This window comes from Propithecus coquereli, unplaced genomic scaffold, assembly GCF_000956105.1.
Source record: "Propithecus coquereli isolate 6110/MARCELLA unplaced genomic scaffold, Pcoq_1.0 Scaffold482, whole genome shotgun sequence".
In the NCBI taxonomy this organism is placed as follows: domain Eukaryota; kingdom Metazoa; phylum Chordata; class Mammalia; order Primates; family Indriidae; genus Propithecus; species Propithecus coquereli.
Genome location: NW_012150641.1, coordinates 1,314,395 through 1,332,288, shown reverse-complemented (window position 1 = coordinate 1,332,288; position 17,894 = coordinate 1,314,395). Strand labels below are relative to the sequence as shown.

The window sequence follows — 17,894 nt, the reverse complement described above, 5'->3', positions numbered from 1 at the left end:
TCACGTGGGATGGGGTGGGCGAGCTCAGGAGCTCAAATACAGCCCACCTTTTTGATAACTCCTAGGCATCTTTCAATCCCCCTGATCGTGTCAAGTAGAGATGTGCTTCCTCCTTAATGCAGCCAGAGCACAATATTCATACTTGTGTTATGGCCTTAACTCACTGATGTAATAATTAACTGTACCCACGGAGACATGGAACTGAATGTATTTTCACAAACGTTAATTCAAAACATATTTGTGGGAGAAATCACCTGGAGCATAAGCCCCTCTCGAGAACCGTAAGGCCAGCACGGCAGCCCCACCCATGGAGAGAGGAAGTGGGCAGGGCGGAGTCGCCTGGGTTCCCGCAGGCCGGGTCTCTGCCCGCGGCGCATGCGGATGACGTAACCAGCGCGCCACGATTCGAGGAGGTCTGGGGCCACGAAAGTCTCTTCCACGTGAGTAGAGCTACCGTGCGTGAGCTTGGATCCCCCTGCCAGGTGCAGCCCTTCGTCACCCACCCCAAGCCTGATCCAATATCCCCACGAGGCCGAGCTGCATCCAGCGGGGGTCCGCTCGCTTGCTTTAGTGGAGGCATCCATCTTCTGATCTTGCGTGCGTTCCGCATACTCCGGCATGGGTGACCCCCATGTAAACGCAGCTCTTCTGTCTCATTCATGCACGCAACTAACAGAATATCTGTCGGCCGCCTCCTTTGTGTCAGGCACCATGCTAGTCGTTGGGGATATAGCCCTCATGTGGGCAAACCCTGTCCCTGCTCTCTTGGAGCTTACATTTCACAGGGAGTGATAGACAAAAATCAAGTGGCCTAAATAAACAAAATGATTTCAGGAATACTGTCCTGAAACGAGAGGAAGGGCTGAGGAGTGTGGTAGGAAACAAGAGTTCATTCAGTCAACAAGTTTTACTTTTTCGTTTCTTAGCCCAGATATTGTTCTAAGCCTTGGTACTTCAGCGGAAGTGAATCAGTTACAGCCCAAGCCCACATGGAGATTTTGTTCCAGTGGGGAGTATAGAGTGGAAAAAAATATATCAGATAAAAATATCATGATAAGTATCTTTCCTAAGTATATAGGAAATTTAAATGGCCATCAGGGCCTGGTGCGGTGGCTCATGCCTGTAATTCAAGGTAGAGAATTGCTTGAGGCCAGGAGTTCGAGACCAGCCAGGGCAACATAGTAAGACCCCCCCCATCTCTACAAAAAAATGGGGGAAAAAAAATTTAGCCAGGCATAGTGGTGCACACAGGAGGGTTTCTTGATCCCAGGAGCTCTAGGGTACAGTGAGCTATGATCGTGTCACTGCACTCCAGCCTGGACAACAGAGCAAGACTCTGTCTCCCTAAAGATAAATAAAATAGGGCCATCTGATGGTGGCTGGTTAAGAGTGGCTAGTCAAGTAAGGCCTTGCCAAGAGAATTTCACCTGAAATGTAAATAACAAGAAGGAGCTAGCCATGTATATATCAAGGTGAAAAAAATGTCTTCCAGGACTGAGCTTGGCAAGTTAGAGGAATAGAAGAGAAGCTAGTGTGGTTGGTACATTGTGGGTGAGACAGAGAATGGTGTGAGATAGGTTGGAGAAGTAGACTAGAGAGTGGCCAAATCAGTAAGCCAGGGTGCTGAATTGGAATTTATACCATGTATACTGCGAAGTCCTGATCCTTTATGCTGGCATGTGCAAATACATTGTGGTTGTGAAGGGGTGGAATCGGGGACTGGTCAGGAGGCCAATGCATTAGTCCAGGTGAGTGATGGTGGTGGCTTGGAATAGAGTGAGGCAGTAGAAATGAAAAGATGAGAGATTTGAGATATGTCTGGAAATAGATTTGCTGGTGTGTTAGGTTTAGAGAGTAAAGGAAAGATTAAGATTGCCTCTTGTGTTTTTGGTTAGAGCAACTAATTGAATGATGATAGTGTTTGCTGAGATAGGGGAGACTAGGGAAACAGCACATCTGGAGAAATGATAAATCAAAATTCCTATTTTGGACATGACAGGCTATTCTCTGTGTTTATGAGATGTCTGTGTAGAGATGTCACATAAGCATTTGAAAGTACTAGTCTAGAGTTTCAAGGAGAGTCAGCACTGGATAAGGTTATGGAATCCATTGGCAAATATTAACTTGAACCATATGAAATTACCATTTGGGGCCAAAATAGTTGAATACTGGCAATTTCATTGGCTCAATCTCTTGCTTCCTTGGGAAGAGGCAGTGTACATCTGTTAGCCCTGTGTGTGTGATCATGGCTGAAAGAATGGTGCAAGTCAGAAGCCCTCTACTCTGCTGAGGAGGACTGTGTCCCTCAGTTCTGGGGCAGTGAAGGGGGCTTTCCAGAGTTGGTGAGACTGTACTCTTCTTGAAGAATGGGAAGGCTTTGGATATGATGGGGGTAAGCATAGGCATTCTAGGAGAGGAGTAAAGGAACAGAGAGGAGGCCAGGCAGATAAGTAGTTTAGGATAGATGTGGAGGGCCTTTGAGTGTCAAGCTAAAGCTTTTGCATTTGCCTTGATCAGGAACATAATATTTTGAAAGCACTGAAGTGGAGGAACTGTCATGTGATTTCACCAGTCAGGTCTAGTCCAACTCATACTCCAGATTTAAGCTTAGATGCTGTCTTAGTCCATGTGGGCTGCTATAACAAAGTACCATAGACTGGGTGGCTTATAAACAACAGAAATTTACTTCTAGTTGGAGAAGAGGCTGAAAGTTGGAGATCAAGGTGCCAGGATGGTTAGGTTCTGGTGAGGGCTCTCTTCCAGGTAGCAGACTACAGACTTCTAGTTGTATCCTCACATGGCAGACAGAGAGCTAGTTCTCTGGCCTCTTCTTATAAGGACACTAATCCCATTTGTGAGGGCTCCACCCTCATGACCTAATTACCTCCCAAAGGCCCCACCTCCAAATAACATCACATTGAGGATTAGCGTTTCAACATATAAACTGAGGGGAGGGGGAACACAGTACATGGCAGACGCCATTTCTCCCAGGAGTCTTTCCCAACTCCTGAAGTGTTGGGCTAGTACGCACAGTCCCTTGACCTTAACCACACTGGACTGGAAATGTCTGGTACTTGCCTGTCTCCCTCAATAAAATATAAACTCCGTGAGGGCAGAAAAGTTTTCTCTCTTGTTCACAGCAGTGTTCCTAAGACCTTGCCTGGAGCCCAGCAAAGTGCAGATGCTTCAGGAACATGTGTCAAGGATGTGTCTGTACACTTGCCTCCCCACATTACTAAAGGCCACATTTTGCAGGATTAGTTAAAATCACCAAGGTTACATTTTTCAGGTTACCTTGTTTTTCGAAATTCCCCTGTTACTTTCCCCTTTTCCATCTCTGGTGCCTGAACTATCCTCGAAACTTGAAATCCGTTCAACAGGCCATAGTTAATGTTATTTTTTAGGAACCTAACTCATCTATTCAGCAAAGGACAGCTGTAGAGATGTCCCGTATCCTTCACTTCTATGTCCGTCCCTCTGGCCATGAGGGGGCAGCCTCTGGACACACTCGAAGGAAACTACAAGGGAAACTGCCAGAGCTGCAGGGTGTTGAGACTGAGCTGTGCTACAATGTGAACTGGACAGGTTGGGCCCAGGTATTGGATTTTTAGGGGAGGTGTCTGGTGCCAGGGGCAGCTTCTCAAGTTGTGCTTGCCCCGTCTCCCTGCAGCTGAGGTCCTCCCAAGTGCTGACGAAATGAAGAAACTGATGTGGCTATTTGGCTGCCCTTTGATGCCGGGTGATGTTGCTCAGGAGTCCTGGCTCCTTCTCGGCGCTAGTGACCTGCTGCTGGAGGTCGGACCCCGGTAAGGGTCTCATTCCAGAGCAACTTGTTCCAAATTCCAAGGCGCGTGATCCTTTCAAACACACTGTCCACCCCTTCTGCTTCCATTCCTTTACTTTCTCTTGTGATCCTTGGGAGATTTGATTTTCCTTTGCTGTCCCCTGCATAGGAAGCCATGCACATGCTTTCCCCATTTGGGAAGATGCCTCTGAAGCCCAAGCCAGCTCCCAGGCACGTTCTAGAAGTAAAATAAGTTGCATCCTGAGAAGTTAAAATCAAAGCAGTTTTCATGCTAGAAGGGCAGTTATGGTTTGGTTTAGTTTGGAAGCAGGTTTCTTGGTGCCCAGTCTGAGGCTAGAGGCCAACGATGAGGCAATAGCAGTGGGAGGTTGGCTGCACAGCCATGGGCAGGATCTACCTTCCCAGCCAAGGCCTGCTGGGGACTCTCAGGTACTAACCATCTGGCCCACTGCTCAGGCTGAACTTCTCCACCCCATCATCCACCAACATTGTGTCTGTATGCCGTGTTGCTGGGCTGGAGGCCGTGGATCGTGTGGAGACTACCCGGCGCTACCGGCTCTCGGTGAGGCGGTGGGCAATCGGGATGGGAAATCAGGAGAAGGAGATGGGCCAGAGATAAGAGATTAGATCCTAAACTCTGGAGGGAAGCAGGAGGAGGAGCTCATGGCTTTAGGCCCGCCTTGTATGGTTGTGCAGGTTGTTCACTGCCTGAGGGTACCTGTTTTTGAGGAGTGAATGGGGCAGAAATCCTGCCTGTGCTCCTTTTACTAATCTGTGCATCCTGGCGTGGACTCATGTCTGGAAAGGACATGTTTTTGTAATCTGAACAAACATACCATATGGGGTGGCAGTGGACGGACCCTGTATGACTTGGAGGGTCAAAGGTGGGCCATTTATCTCCACTCTTCAACTCTTCACCCCTTGCCCTCTGTGTGTGTCTCTACCCCTAGTTTGCCCATCCCCCTTCGGCCGAGGTGGAGGCCATCGCTCTGACTACCCTACATGACCAGATGACGGAGCAGCACTTCCCCCATCCCATCCAGAGTTTCTCCCCCGACAGCATCCCGGCACCCCTCAATGGTCCCATCAACATACTGGCCGAGGGCCGGCTTGCGCTGGAGAAAGCCAACCAGGAGCTAGGTGGGCAGGGGTCTCTGGGAGGAGGAAGTGAAGGGCTCAGGATAGGCCTGCAGGGATGCTGAGACCTGGAATATGGCTGCCTGAGTTCCACAGTCAGCTTTTCCAGGGTTTGTCTCCTAGGTCTGGCCCTAGACTCCTGGGACCTGGATTTCTACACCAAGCGCTTCCAGGAGCTGCAGCGGAACCCCAGCACTGTGGAGGTCTTCGACTTGGCTCAGTCCAACAGGTGGGGAGGAGAGGGGTCATTCTGATATGTCTGAGCCCTTAGAGGTTGGAAGGGAATACCGCAGGGGCTCACCTGCATGGCTCTCCCTTGGCTTAGGGGCCTCCCTGAGTCTGAGGGCCTGAGCTCCCCTGTCTATCCAGGAGTCTACATTCAAATTGTGGTGTTATTTTCACTTTGGCTCTGGATAATCTACAATGACAGGATACTTGAAGGCTGTGACATTTTGGAATATGTTCTGACCTAGTGTCTAAGTATGAATTGGCTGTAACTCTGCTATTAAATGCTGGTGAGAAGACATGGCATAAGAAATGACCCCGTTTCTGCCCTGCTTTCTCCTCCCCATGTCACCCCTTGCAGCGAGCACAGCCGACACTGGTTCTTCAAGGGCCAACTCCACGTGGATGGGCAGAAGCTGGTACACTCGCTGTTTGAGTCCATCATAAGTACCCAGGCATCCTCAAACCCCAACAACATCCTCAAGTTCTGTGATAACAGCAGGTAGGCTGTGCCCTAGGCTGGGGTGGTATCTGGCCTGAGGGAGGGGAGGCCCCAGGCCCTGTTCGGGTTGGTGCACATCCCAGCACGGATGTGTCCACAGTGCGATCCAGGGGAAAGAAGTCCGATTCCTCCGGCCCGAGGACCCCACACAGCCAAGCCGCTTCCAGCAACAGCAGGGGCTGAGACATGTTGTCTTCACAGCAGAGACCCACAACTTCCCCACAGGTGAGCTGGGTCCCCGGGAGGGATAAGTGAGATCAGAGAGTAGGGGAGGGCAAAGGATTCAGGCCCCTGGGCTGAGCTTGGGAAAAACAATCATGGAAGCTGGTTGTCCTTATTTCCAGAGAGTCAGGTCAGACATGGGATTTGTCTCTGAGGCACTCAGACCTCTCCCCTCCTCTCTTTGCAGGAGTAGCCCCCTTCAGTGGTGCGACCACGGGCACAGGGGGCCGGATCCGAGATGTCCAGTGCACAGGCCGCGGGGCACACGTGGTGGCTGGCACTGCCGGCTATTGCTTTGGAAACCTGCATATCCCAGGTCCATCTTCTTCCTCTTTATCCACCTGCTTTCCCTTCCAGATTCCTTGTCCTGGCAGGCAGCAAACACTTTTATCTGTTAGGTCAAATGGTCATCCTGGGTGCCTTTTCTTGGGAGAGAGGGCCCTAGGGTAGCTGGGTTTTCACTGGCCATGGTCATAAGGAGTACAGCCCAGGGGAGACAGGGGTAGCCAGACTGGCTTTGTAGATCCATGATTTTCTTTTGAAACTAGCATCCACTCAGCATGATATTGGGGTGGTCTTAAGATAACCACCATCCCCCCAAATCTAGTTTCCTGAAAAACCTTAAGAATTCTCATCCTGAGAGTCAGAGAGGAGGCTGGTATGGAAGATGGACAGCAAAACCAGTGCTTTCCTGCAGGCTCTATACCTTCTTAAAATGGAACATTCCAACCCTGCAGGTGGTCCTTGATGGCTTTGACTCTTCCCGAAGGATGCTGGCTCCTGCGTCTTCTGTCTTTACTGTCCATTCAACTTCCTTCCTTCCTTCCAGGTTACCATCTGCCCTGGGAGGATCTGAGCTTCCAGTATCCTGAGAACTTTGCCCGGCCCCTGGAGGTTGCCATTGAAGCCAGTAATGGGGCTTCTGACTATGGCAACAAGTTTGGGGAACCAGTGCTGGCCGGTGAGGCTGGGGGTGTGGAGGGATGATGGACACCTAGTCCCAGAAGGGCTTCTGGGTGGGGTTTACGACCCAGGGGCTGTAGTATTGGGCACTGAGTACTGGAGGGGATGAAACTGGGTGACTGGTCCCTGTTCCCCTCCCTCTGATGTCCGTGCTGCAGGCTTTGCCCGCTCCTTGGGCCTCCAGCTCCCAAATGGCCAGCGGCGTGAGTGGATCAAGCCCATCATGTTCAGTGGAGGCATCGGGTCCATGGAAGCTGAGCACGTGAGCAAGGAGCCCCCAGAGCCAGGTGAGAGCCCTTTTCTACATCCAGCCAGCTTTCTCCCCAGCACAGGGCAGCTGCAGGGAGGGGTTTAGAGGACACTTCAGTGGTTAGTTTTTAATGTCTCGACTCATGTCTCTTCTCCTGTCTCTTCTCCCCAATATGTGTTTTCAAGACGGGACTTTATGCCAGTGGGCAGTTGCAGTCTTCATTGCCTTTGCCCCTTCCATGGTTTACTTGTGTGTGGCAGGGGCCATCCTCTGCCCTACCCATGTGGTTCTGGGTCACTCCCTGCTAAGTCAAGGTAGCCAGTGTTTATTCAGTACCTGCTGTGTGCCTGGGGCTTTCCTCTGCTAGCTCAGTTCAATCAGGAAACTTACTGCACTCTCCTTATGTGCTGGGCACTGCTGGGTGCTGTGGTAGAATCAAGATAAAGAACAGGTGCTGTTTATTGAATAGGTGATCCCGTCACATGATTCAAAATTCAAAAGACCAAAAAAGTTACACAGTTAAAACTCCTTCCTCTGGCCCCAGGCCACCCAGTTTCTCTCCCTAGAGACAACCAATGTTAATAAGCTACTTTTGTTACTTTTGTATCCTATCAAAGGTATTTCCTGGATATGTAAATAAGTCCATATGTGTATCTGCTTCTTTTATAAACAAATGGCATAATGTGCACACTTTTTTTTAACAGCCACTTTATTAAAATGTGATTCATGTACCATAAGGTTCACTCTTTCAAAGTGTACAAGTCAGTGGTTTTTAGTATATTCACAAAGTTGTACATCAGTCACTGCTTTCTTTTTTTTTTTTTTTGAGACAGAGTCTCACTCTGTTGCCTGGGCTAAAGTGCCGTGGCATCATCATAGCTCACAGCAACTTCAAACTACTGGGCTCAGGCAATCCTTCTGCCTCAGCCTCCCGAGTAGCTGGGACTACAGGCACATGCCACCATGCCCGGCTAATTTTTTCTATATATTTTTAGTTGTCCAGCCAATTTCTTTTTTAGTAGAGACGGGGTCTCACTCTTGCTCAGGCTGGTCTCGAGCTCCTGAGCTCAAACAATCCGCCCACCTCGGCCTCCCAAAGAGCTAGGATTAGAGGCGTGAGCCACCACGCCCGGCCTTCCTTTTTTTTTTTTTTAGTTTCAAAATATTATGGGGGTATAGATGTTTTTGGTTACATGTATCAATTTTGTTACGCTTGAGTCAGGGTTAGTGCAGCAGTCACTACTAACTCCAGAACATTCTCATCATCCCTATCCCATCCCCCAGCCTCTGGCAACCACTAATTAACTTTTGTTTCTGTAGATTTGCCTATTCTGGACATTGCATATGCAGTCATGCATCACTTAATGATGGGGATATGTTCTGAAAAATGCGTCATTTGGTGATTTCATCAATGTGCAAATATCATATAGTGTACTTACACAGACCTGGATGGTATAGCCTGCTGCACAATCACTAGACATGGGCTCTCACTTGCAACATAATCCATAGATTTTGTATGCTTAGGGGTCATGAAGAACAAAACACCACAAGAGAAAATGATACAATCAAGAGATGTGGTAAACACCAGGTGTGTGAGGCTGCTGCCAATGTAACACGACATACTGTTTCACAGTAAAAGTTTTTTTTCACATAAGCAGGAGCGCACTCTAAAATAATGATAAAAAATACAATATAGTAAATATACAAACCAGTAACATAGTCGTTTATTATCAAGTATTACGTAGTGTACATATAGTAATTGTACATGCTGTACCTTTATATGACTGACAGCACAGTGGGTTTTTTATACCAGTGTCATCACAAACACGTGATGACTGTGTAGGCATTTTTCAGCTCCATTATAATCTTATAGGATCACTGTCATATATGATCTATCATTGACTAAAACGTCATCATGCAGTACATGATTATAAATGGAATCGTACAGTATGTGGCCTTCTTGTGTCTGCCTTCTTGCACTTAGCATAATACTTTCAAGGTTCGTTCTTACTGTAGCATGTATCAGTACTTCATTACTTCTTATGGCTGAATAATATCCCATTATATAGGTTGGTCCAAGTGCAGTGGTGTTCACAACTAATTGATCACAACCAGTTACAGATTCCTTTGTTCCTTCTCCACTCCCACTGCTTCACTTGACCAGGAAAAAAAAAATCGCATTATATAGATATGTCAAGTTTTGTTTATCCATTCATCAGTTGGGTTGTTTCTGCTGTGTAGCTATTTATGAACAACGCTGCTATGGACATTTGTGTATAGGTTCTTGTGTAAAATACGTGTTCTCTTAGGAATGTAACTAGGAATGGAATTGCTGGGTCATGTGGTGACTCTGTTTAACTTTTCAAGGTATTGCCAGACTCAACACTTGTTATTATCTGGCCTTTTCAGTGTAGTCATCATTGTGGTTTTCACTTGCATTTCTCCAATAGCTAATGGTGTTGAGCATCTTTTCATATGCTTGTTGGCCATTTCTGTGTCTTCCTAGGAGAAACGTCTATTCAGATCCTTTTCCCATCTTTTAATTGGATGATTTGTCTTTTGTTGTTTGGTTATAAGAGTTCTTTATATATTCTGGATACTAGCCCTTATCAGATAAATGATTTACAAATATTTTTTTCCTATTCTGTGGGGTTTTTCACTTTCTTCATAGTGTTTTCTGAAGCATAGACATTTTTAATTTTGGGAAAGTCCAATTTATGTATTTTTTCTTTGGTTGCTTATTGTTTTGGTGTTACAACTAAGAAAGCATTGCCTAAGCCAAGGTTCAAAGATATATGTTTTCTTCTAATACTTTTATTGTTTTAGTTCTTACATTGAGGTCTCTAATACATTCTGAATTAATTTTTGTGTATAGTGTGAAGTAGGGCTCCAACTTCATTCTTTCATATGTGGATATCCAGTTGTCCTAACACCACTTTTTGAAAAGACTGTTCTTTCCCCATTGAATTACCTTGGTACTCTTGTTAAAAATTAGTTGGCTATAAACATGTGGGCTCATTCCTGGACTCACAGTTCTATTCCACTGATCTATATGTCTATCCTTATGCTAGTACCATATGGTTGTGGTTGCTGTAGTTCTATAGTAAGTTTTAAAAGCAGAAAGTATAAGTCCTCCAATTGTGTTCTTTTACAAAATCGTTTTCTCTGTTCTAGGTCCCTCACATTTCCATGTGAATTTTAGGGATTATCAAGTTCTGTCAGTTTCTACAAAAAAGGCAGCTAAGATTTTGATAGGGATTATGCTGAATCTGCAGATCAATTTGGGAAGTATTGCTATCTTAATAATATTAAGTCTTTCAGTCTATGAATATGGGAGCTATTTCCATTTGTTTAGGTCTTCTAAAATGTTTTGTAGCTTTTAGTGTACACGTCTGCATTTCTATTAAATTTATTCCTAAGTATTTTATGTTTTTTGATGGTATTGTAAATGGGTGTACATATTTTTGCACCTTGCTTTTTTATACTTAGCAATATATCATAGAGATCATTTCCTATGAAATCATTACTTCATTACATTCATATGTTATTCTCTTTTTCGGTAGGTTAGTGTTCCATTGCGTCGACATGCCATAATTTATTTAATCAGTTCTCTGTTGTCAACTCATTTCCTGTCTTTGCTAATACAAACAATGCTGCGATTTCTCGTCTGTGCTAATAGAGTGCTTAATTTTGTACATAGGTGATTTTATAGCTGTGTAAATGAATCTGTAGATAAGTTCCTCAAAGTGTATTAACCTGATCAAAGAATGTGTGTGTTTGTAATTTTGATTGATATTGCCAAACTGTCCTCCACAGAGGTTATACCGGTTTACTATCCCCTCAACCTGGTGGAGTATTAAGGCTCCTGCTCCCCTAATCTCAGCTGCCCTTATCCTCACAGTGCCTTGCTTTAGAGGTTGCTTTGGGTGGCTTCCCCAGTGTTCTGATTCTGCTCTCTTTCCTCGCAGGCATGGAGGTTGTAAAGGTTGGGGGTCCTGTCTACAGAATTGGAGTTGGGGGTGGAGCTGCTTCATCTGTGCAAGTGAGTGGGAATAGCTAAAGACTCTAACATTGCTGGGCCCTGTGCGTAGGTGGGGTATGGGAGCCCAGAGCTGAGCTGTGTCATTTGTTTCCCCAGGTGCAGGGAGACAATGCCAGTGACCTGGACTTTGGAGCTGTGCAGCGGGGAGACCCGGAGATGGAACAGAAGATGAACCGTGTGATCCGGGCTTGTGTGGAGGCCCCCAAGGGAAACCCCATCTGCAGCCTCCATGACCAGGGTGCTGGTGGCAATGGTGAGGGAAGGAGTTCGGACAAGGGACTGGGCTTACCTGGTCTCCTGCCACACTTGGTTTAGGGAGAGGCATTGTGGATCTGAAACCAACTACCCTCAGCTCTAGGTCCCATTCTCCACCCCCTCTGTATTCTGGACAGGTTCAGGGTTGGAGCAGGTAGATACTTGCTGCCTGGGGATGGCTGGCAGTAAGAATGCAGCAGCAACTCACACAGGAACACTCAGAATTAGGGGTTCCTTTGGAGGCCGGGGACTGCCTTTTGTTTACCTGGAGCTGACCATGCCAAGTCACCACCTCTCCCTGCAATCCTCTCACCAGGCAACGTCCTGAAGGAGCTGAGTGACCCAGCTGGAGCCATCATTTACACCAGCCGCTTCCAGGTGGATCTCATCCCCGATGTCTGGGTCTTTCCCCACCCCTGCCGGCCCCAACAGGCCTCCACCCATCTCTTCCCTATTCTTAGCAACAGCATGAGACTTGGGAGTGCCCACTGACCTTTCTCTGTCCTCCCCACCATGGCCGTGCAGCTGGGGGACCCAACCCTGAATGCCCTGGAAATCTGGGGAGCCGAGTACCAGGAATCAAATGCACTTCTGCTGCGGCCCCACAACCGGGACTTCTTGAGTCATGTCAGTGCCCGGGAACGCTGCCCAGCTTGCTTTGTGGGCACCATCACCGGAGACAGGAGAGTGAGTTGCCCCAGGGAATTGGGGGTGGACACTGTGGGCAGACTGAAGTCCCCTGGGTACGAGCTAGAAGGAGAATCGTCAAGGGAGAGAGACGAGAGGAAGATAGGAGACGGTGGCAAACAAGGTGTGGAAAATAGGATGTAGGAGGCAGGAGGGGTAGGGACACAACAGGGGAAGCCAGACAGGGTGGAGAGAGCATTTCTGTCCCGATTTCTAGGAGCATTCCCTGCTAGTGTTCCTAGTATCATTCCCTATGGTGGTGTCCCTGTGGTCTACAGATAGTGCTAGTGGATGATCGAGAGTGTCCTGTGGGGAGAAATGGCCAGGAGGATGCCCCCCCGACACCCCCTCCCACCCCTGTGGACCTGGAGCTCGACTGGGTGCTGGGCAAGATGCCCCGGAAGGTGTGTGTGGTGGGCATGGGAGGCTGGGTTTCTCCTTCTGTGGCCTCCTCTCCAGACCACCCTTTACCCTCCATGGTCACCTGTGTGCCCAGCCCTCCCCAGGTGCTCATACTCCCTGTTGCTGTCTGTGTTGCAGGACTTCTTTCTCCAGAGGGATGCCCCTGTGCTGCAGCCCCTGGCCTTGCCCCCAGGGCTGAGCGTGCGCCAGGCTCTGGAGTGGGTTCTGAAGCTGCCCGCTGTGGCCAGCAAACGCTACCTCACCAATAAGGTCCTCCCTGCAGCCCCACTCTGTCCCCGCGCCCTCCCTCCACTCACCTATCCCTGGCCTTCTGCCCTCAGGGACCACTGTGGGGGTTCCACAGGCCCTGGGAGGAAGTGGCAGGGGCCAGGCAGCCACCCTGATGGCCTGGTCTCCCTGCTGTCCACCCTCTTGTCTGCATGTTGGGGGAAAGCCAGGTCTCCCACCATATTGTGTCCCTTGGGAGCAAGTGTTGGAGCATACTGTCTCCCTATCCCTTGCTGTCTTGTCAACCCCACCTGGTTCCACAGGTGGACCGCTCCGTAGGTGGCCTGGTGGCCCAACAGCAGTGTGTCGGACCCCTGCACACTCCTCTGGCAGATGTAGCGGTTGTGGCACTGAGTCACCAGGAGCTTGTAGGGGCCGCCACGGCCCTGGGAGAACAGCCAGTCAAGAGCCTGCTGGACCCCAAGGTCGCCGCCCGGCTGGCCGTGGCCGAAGCTCTCACCAACCTGGTGTTTGCTCTGGTCACTGACCTCCGGGTGAGTTCTCCCACAGCTTCTGCCTTGGAGCCCCAGGCCTTTGGGACACTTCCACATCCACCACTTACTCACGTTCTTGGCCTTCATTTCATGTTCATAACCTTCCAGCCCCTCTGCACCCCCGGACTCTCCACATCTCTCTTCCCCTCTAATGCCATGCCTCTGCCGCTCCCAGGACGTGAAGTGCAGCGGGAACTGGATGTGGGCAGCCAAGCTGCCAGGGGAGGGCGCAGCTCTGGCCGATGCCTGTGAGGCTATGGTGGCAGTGATGGCAGCCCTGGGTGTGGCAGTGGACGGTGGCAAGGACTCCCTTAGCATGGCTGCCCGGGTTGGCACTGAGACCGTGCGGGCTCCCGGTGAGGTCTGGGGGCCCTGGGGAGAGGAGGAGGAGCTGCAGGGCTGGGCTAGCAGCTCACTCTTTCTGAATCCTCCTTGGTCTGCAGGGTCACTGGTCATCTCAGCCTATGCTGTCTGCCCAGACATCACAGCCACTGTGACGCCAGACCTCAAACATCCTGGAGGGAGAGGTATAGATTCATCCCCGTCCCCACTGCCTTGTGTGTTCTGAGTGTGGTCCTTGCTTTGGGTCTGCTTTGCGAGTACTGGGCCCCGTCATGTCAACACCGGCCTGTGGTGCTTTCTGGGACTGGTGGTCTGGGGCATCTCACCACATGCTGGGAACAGCAGTGCTGTGGGCACTTCGGGGAGGGGTCCTCCTGAGCTGTCCATCTCCCCTCACTGCTCCCCATCTCCCCAGGCCATCTGCTGTACGTGCCTCTCAGCCCTGGGCAGCACCGGCTGGGGGGCACAGCCCTGGCCCAGTGCTTCTCCCAGCTTGGGGAGCAGCCTCCCAACCTGGACCTGCCGGAGAACTTGGTGCGTGCCTTCAGCATCACCCAGGGGCTGCTGAAAGGTGAGTGAGGCCCCAGGGGAGATGGTGCACATGGAGCCAGGCACGTGGCAGGCGTTCACCAGCTAAGCATGTGAGCATGGGGCAGGAGGGTCTCCGAGGCCCTTCTCTCTAGTTTTCTCACACGTGCAACCAACTCTCCAAAAGGCAGGTGGAGCCATCAGGTTTGGGCCCTGAGGTTGCTGAGTGTTCTTTTCCTTCCTTCAGACCACCTCCTCTGCTCAGGCCACGACATCAGCGATGGAGGACTCGTCACCTGCCTGCTAGAGATGGCTTTTGCTGGAAATTGTGGGATAGTGGTGGATGTGCCTGCCCCTGGGGTTGATGGTGAGGACCCCGGAGTCTAGGCTCAGGCTTGGGCTACCTACCCTGCAGACCCCATCACTTGTTAAAGAATGGAGTGCCCCCAAGCCCTCTTCCCTGAGTCTTCCCCAACTGTCTCTTCTGTGCTGTCTTCACTGACAGCTGAACTGGATGGGACCAATGGCACACCCACTGTGTTCCTGACTGCACCCCTAAGACCTCCCATCCCTAGATGTCCCTGATGCAGCATCCTCGATCCCACCCTTATCCCTGCCTCCTCCACTCCCTGGGCCTCAGCCCCCTGACTCCCCTCCTACTGCTCTCCAGCGCTGCCCGTGCTGTTCGCCGAGGAGCCCGGCCTTGTGCTGGAGGTGGAGGAGCCAGACCTGGCCCAAGTGCTGCAGCGTTACCGGGGTGCTGGCCTCCAGTGTCTGGAGCTGGGCCACACAGGCGGTGCCGGGCCCCACGCCATGGTGAGGAAGCCAGGAAGAGAGTGGCACACGTGGGCAGTTGGAGTGGGGGGGCCTAGGTCCACCTCTGCCAGCTGTGGAGGGGCCATCCTTTCTCCTAGCCCCCGCTGGATTTGTCCCTCTCCCTAGATCCGGGTGGCAGTGAACGGGGATGTGGTTCTGGAGGAGCCTGTTGGGCAGCTGCGAGCCCTCTGGGAGGAGACGAGTTTCCAGCTGGACCGGTTGCAGGCAGAGCCTCGCTGTGTGACAGAGGAGGAATGGGGCCTGCGGGAGCGGATGGGGCCCCACTACTGCCTGCCCCCAACTTTTCCGAAAGCCTCTGTGCCTCGGGAGCCTGGTGAGAGAGCGTGTGCAGAGGCTTGGCCTAACGGGCACATTGGGCCTGGACGGTGGAGCCAACAGCCTGGATGCCTGGGCCTGCCCTGGAAAAGGTGTCTGGGGAGCTGGGTGGGCAAGTAACCCTCTGGGCTAGAGACACTCCTTCTCTCCCCAGGCGGCCCCACCCCCCGAGTCGCCATCTTGCGAGAGGAAGGCAGTAATGGAGACCGGGAGATGGCTGATGCCTTCCACTTGGCTGGGTTTGAGGTGAGCAGGGTAGAGTGGCAGAGCTGGGGGCAGTGATCCAGCCTCAGCTGCATGTTCTCTGACACTTCCCTTCCCCATCCTGCCAGGTGTGGGATGTGACCATGCAGGACCTCTGCTCTGGGGCAATCGGGCTGGACACATTCCGTGGCGTGGCCTTTGTGGGTGGCTTCAGCTACGCAGACGTCCTAGGCTCTGCCAAAGGTCTGTGTGCAGACTTCTCCCCACTCCTTCCCGCATGCATTCCTGAGAGGCACCTTTAGCAACCCCTTTCCTGGGCTGGGGATTGGCCTCTCACCTCCGCAAAGACAGGGTAGACTTTCATTCTGGGCCAGAGGCCAGCAGAAGGCCTGTAGGTACCTCAAATGAGGCAGGGGGGCTGGGTGGGGCCGTGCCAAACACGGAGGGCACATGTCCTAACTAAAGGGACAGCTGCTACTCAGCTCTAGCAGATTATCTTTTGGAAAGATGGGTCAACATGGCCAGATCTTTCTGTTTTTCAAGAGAAGCCAAAAATCCAGATTTTTATTATGAAATCTTATCTTTAAACATTAGGCAACTAAATAAAAATATTTGAAAATGTTTTGCTGGCTAATCATGGGCCACCTCTGGCCCAGGAGTTGGCAACATCTGATTTAAGCAGAGAAACTCATTTTTTCCCTCACGCTTGCCCTGAGCTCTGCAGAAGGGGGGTCCTTGGAGAGAGTAGCAGTGGTTGCTGGGATGGAAGAGCAGCCTTGCTGCTTCGTTCCCTCCTTCCCCTTTTCTGAGGTCTTCCATATCTCACCCTGACTTCCCGGTTCCCTTGTAGGGTGGGCAGCTGCTGTGACCTTTCATCCACAGGCCAGAGCTGAGCTGAAGCGCTTCCAGACACGGCCAGACACCTTCAGCCTGGGCGTGTGTAACGGCTGTCAACTGCTGGCTCTGCTGGGCTGGGTGGGAAGTGACCCCAGTGAGGATGCCAGAGACACAGGCCCTGATTCCTGGCCAGCCCGGCCTGGCCTGCTGCTACGTCCCAACCTGTCTGGGCGTTTTGAGTCTCGCTGGGCCAGCGTGCGTGTGGGGCCTGGACCGGCCCTGATGCTGCGAGGCATGGAGGGCGCCGTGCTGCCCGTGTGGAGCGTGCACGGGGAAGGTCAGGCCCGGACAGGGCAATGGGAAGAGAGTGGGGGATGGGTGGAGAGCTTGGAGTTTGGCTTTCATTTCCTTTCTCCTTTCCTTCCAGGTTACATGGCTTTTTCTTCTCCGGAACTCCAAGCCCAGATCGAGGCCAGGGGCCTGGCTCCGCTGCACTGGGCAGATGATGATGGGAACCCCACAGAGCAGTACCCCCTGAATCCCAACGGGTCCCCAGGGGGCGTGGCTGGTGTCTGCTCCCAGGATGGCCGCCACTTGGCTCTCATGCCTCATCCTGAGCGGGCCGTGAGGCCTTGGCAGTGGGCATGGCGCCCCCCTCCATTTGACACTCTGACCACCTCCCCCTGGCTCCAGCTCTTCATCAACGCCCGAAACTGGACCTTGGAAGCAGGCTGCTGAGGCTCACTTGGGCCTCCTGGTTTGTCCCTAAGTGTGTGCTCCCCTCTGCCCCCATCACCTTTAGGAGCACCCCAGATTATTGCCAAAAGTATCTTGGACAGACAAGGACCAAAATGCCAGGAAAACCTTAGCTGATGACTAGATAATCTCCCTGCTAATTTTGTCTTCTGCTGCTGGATCTGTTTTCAATTCCTCTGCTCTAATGTGTGCCCTTCCTCAGGCCCAGGAAAGAGCTTGTGGTTCAGAAAAATGCTTTGAGGGAAAGTTAGGATGCATGCGGTGGGGGAGGGGTTCCATCGCCCCACTGTTCTCCTCCCAGTGATCACCTTTGTGCCTCATTTCCATTTCCCTCCTCTGGGCTCTCGAGATGTTTTTTTTTTTTTTTTTTTTTTTTTTTTTTAAGCCAAGGTCGTCTCACTCTACTGCCCTGAGTATAGTGCCGTGGCGTCAGCCTAGCTCACAGCAACCTCAAACTTCTGGGCTCAAGGGATCCTCCTGCCTCAGCCTCCCAGGTAGCTGGGACTACAGGCATGCACCACCATGCCCATATATACTTTTAGTTGTCCAGCTAATTTCTTTCTATTTTTAGTAGAGATGGGGGTCTCACTCTTGCTCAGGCTAGTCTCGAACTCTTGAGCTCAAACAATCCACCTGCCTCAGCCTCCCAGAGTGCTAGGATTACAGGCGTGAGCCACCGTGCCCAGCCTTCTCAGCGATGTTTTATGCTCCCTTTCTCATCACGAGGTTTAGGGGATGGGGACAGGTGCAAGAGCATACAAGTCAGCCCCTCACAGCCTCACTGTTCACATCTGAGAAACAGC

At 51.0% G+C, this 17,894-nt stretch overlaps 1 protein-coding gene across 1 annotated transcript; it reads left to right on the top strand.

Annotated features, from left to right (window-relative positions):
• The first annotated feature begins 364 nt into the window (after nucleotides 1–364).
• On the top strand, nucleotides 365–17,431 carry PFAS (phosphoribosylformylglycinamidine synthase). Its single transcript, XM_012655731.1, has 28 exons — nucleotides 365–440; nucleotides 3,405–3,585; nucleotides 3,671–3,806; nucleotides 4,262–4,367; nucleotides 4,756–4,945; nucleotides 5,066–5,171; nucleotides 5,529–5,669; nucleotides 5,770–5,894; nucleotides 6,079–6,207; nucleotides 6,721–6,852; nucleotides 7,013–7,141; nucleotides 11,073–11,146; nucleotides 11,243–11,399; nucleotides 11,718–11,779; nucleotides 11,927–12,088; nucleotides 12,367–12,492; nucleotides 12,629–12,760; nucleotides 13,042–13,272; nucleotides 13,448–13,628; nucleotides 13,716–13,799; nucleotides 14,030–14,185; nucleotides 14,390–14,509; nucleotides 14,813–14,958; nucleotides 15,085–15,292; nucleotides 15,449–15,540; nucleotides 15,627–15,741; nucleotides 16,349–16,672; nucleotides 16,763–17,431. The coding sequence occupies exons 2-28, from the start codon at nucleotides 3,444–3,446 to the stop codon at nucleotides 17,071–17,073; spliced, it is 4,017 nt and encodes a 1,338-aa protein (XP_012511185.1). The 5' UTR covers nucleotides 365–440; nucleotides 3,405–3,443; the 3' UTR covers nucleotides 17,074–17,431.
• The last annotated feature ends 463 nt before the right edge of the window (nucleotides 17,432–17,894 follow it).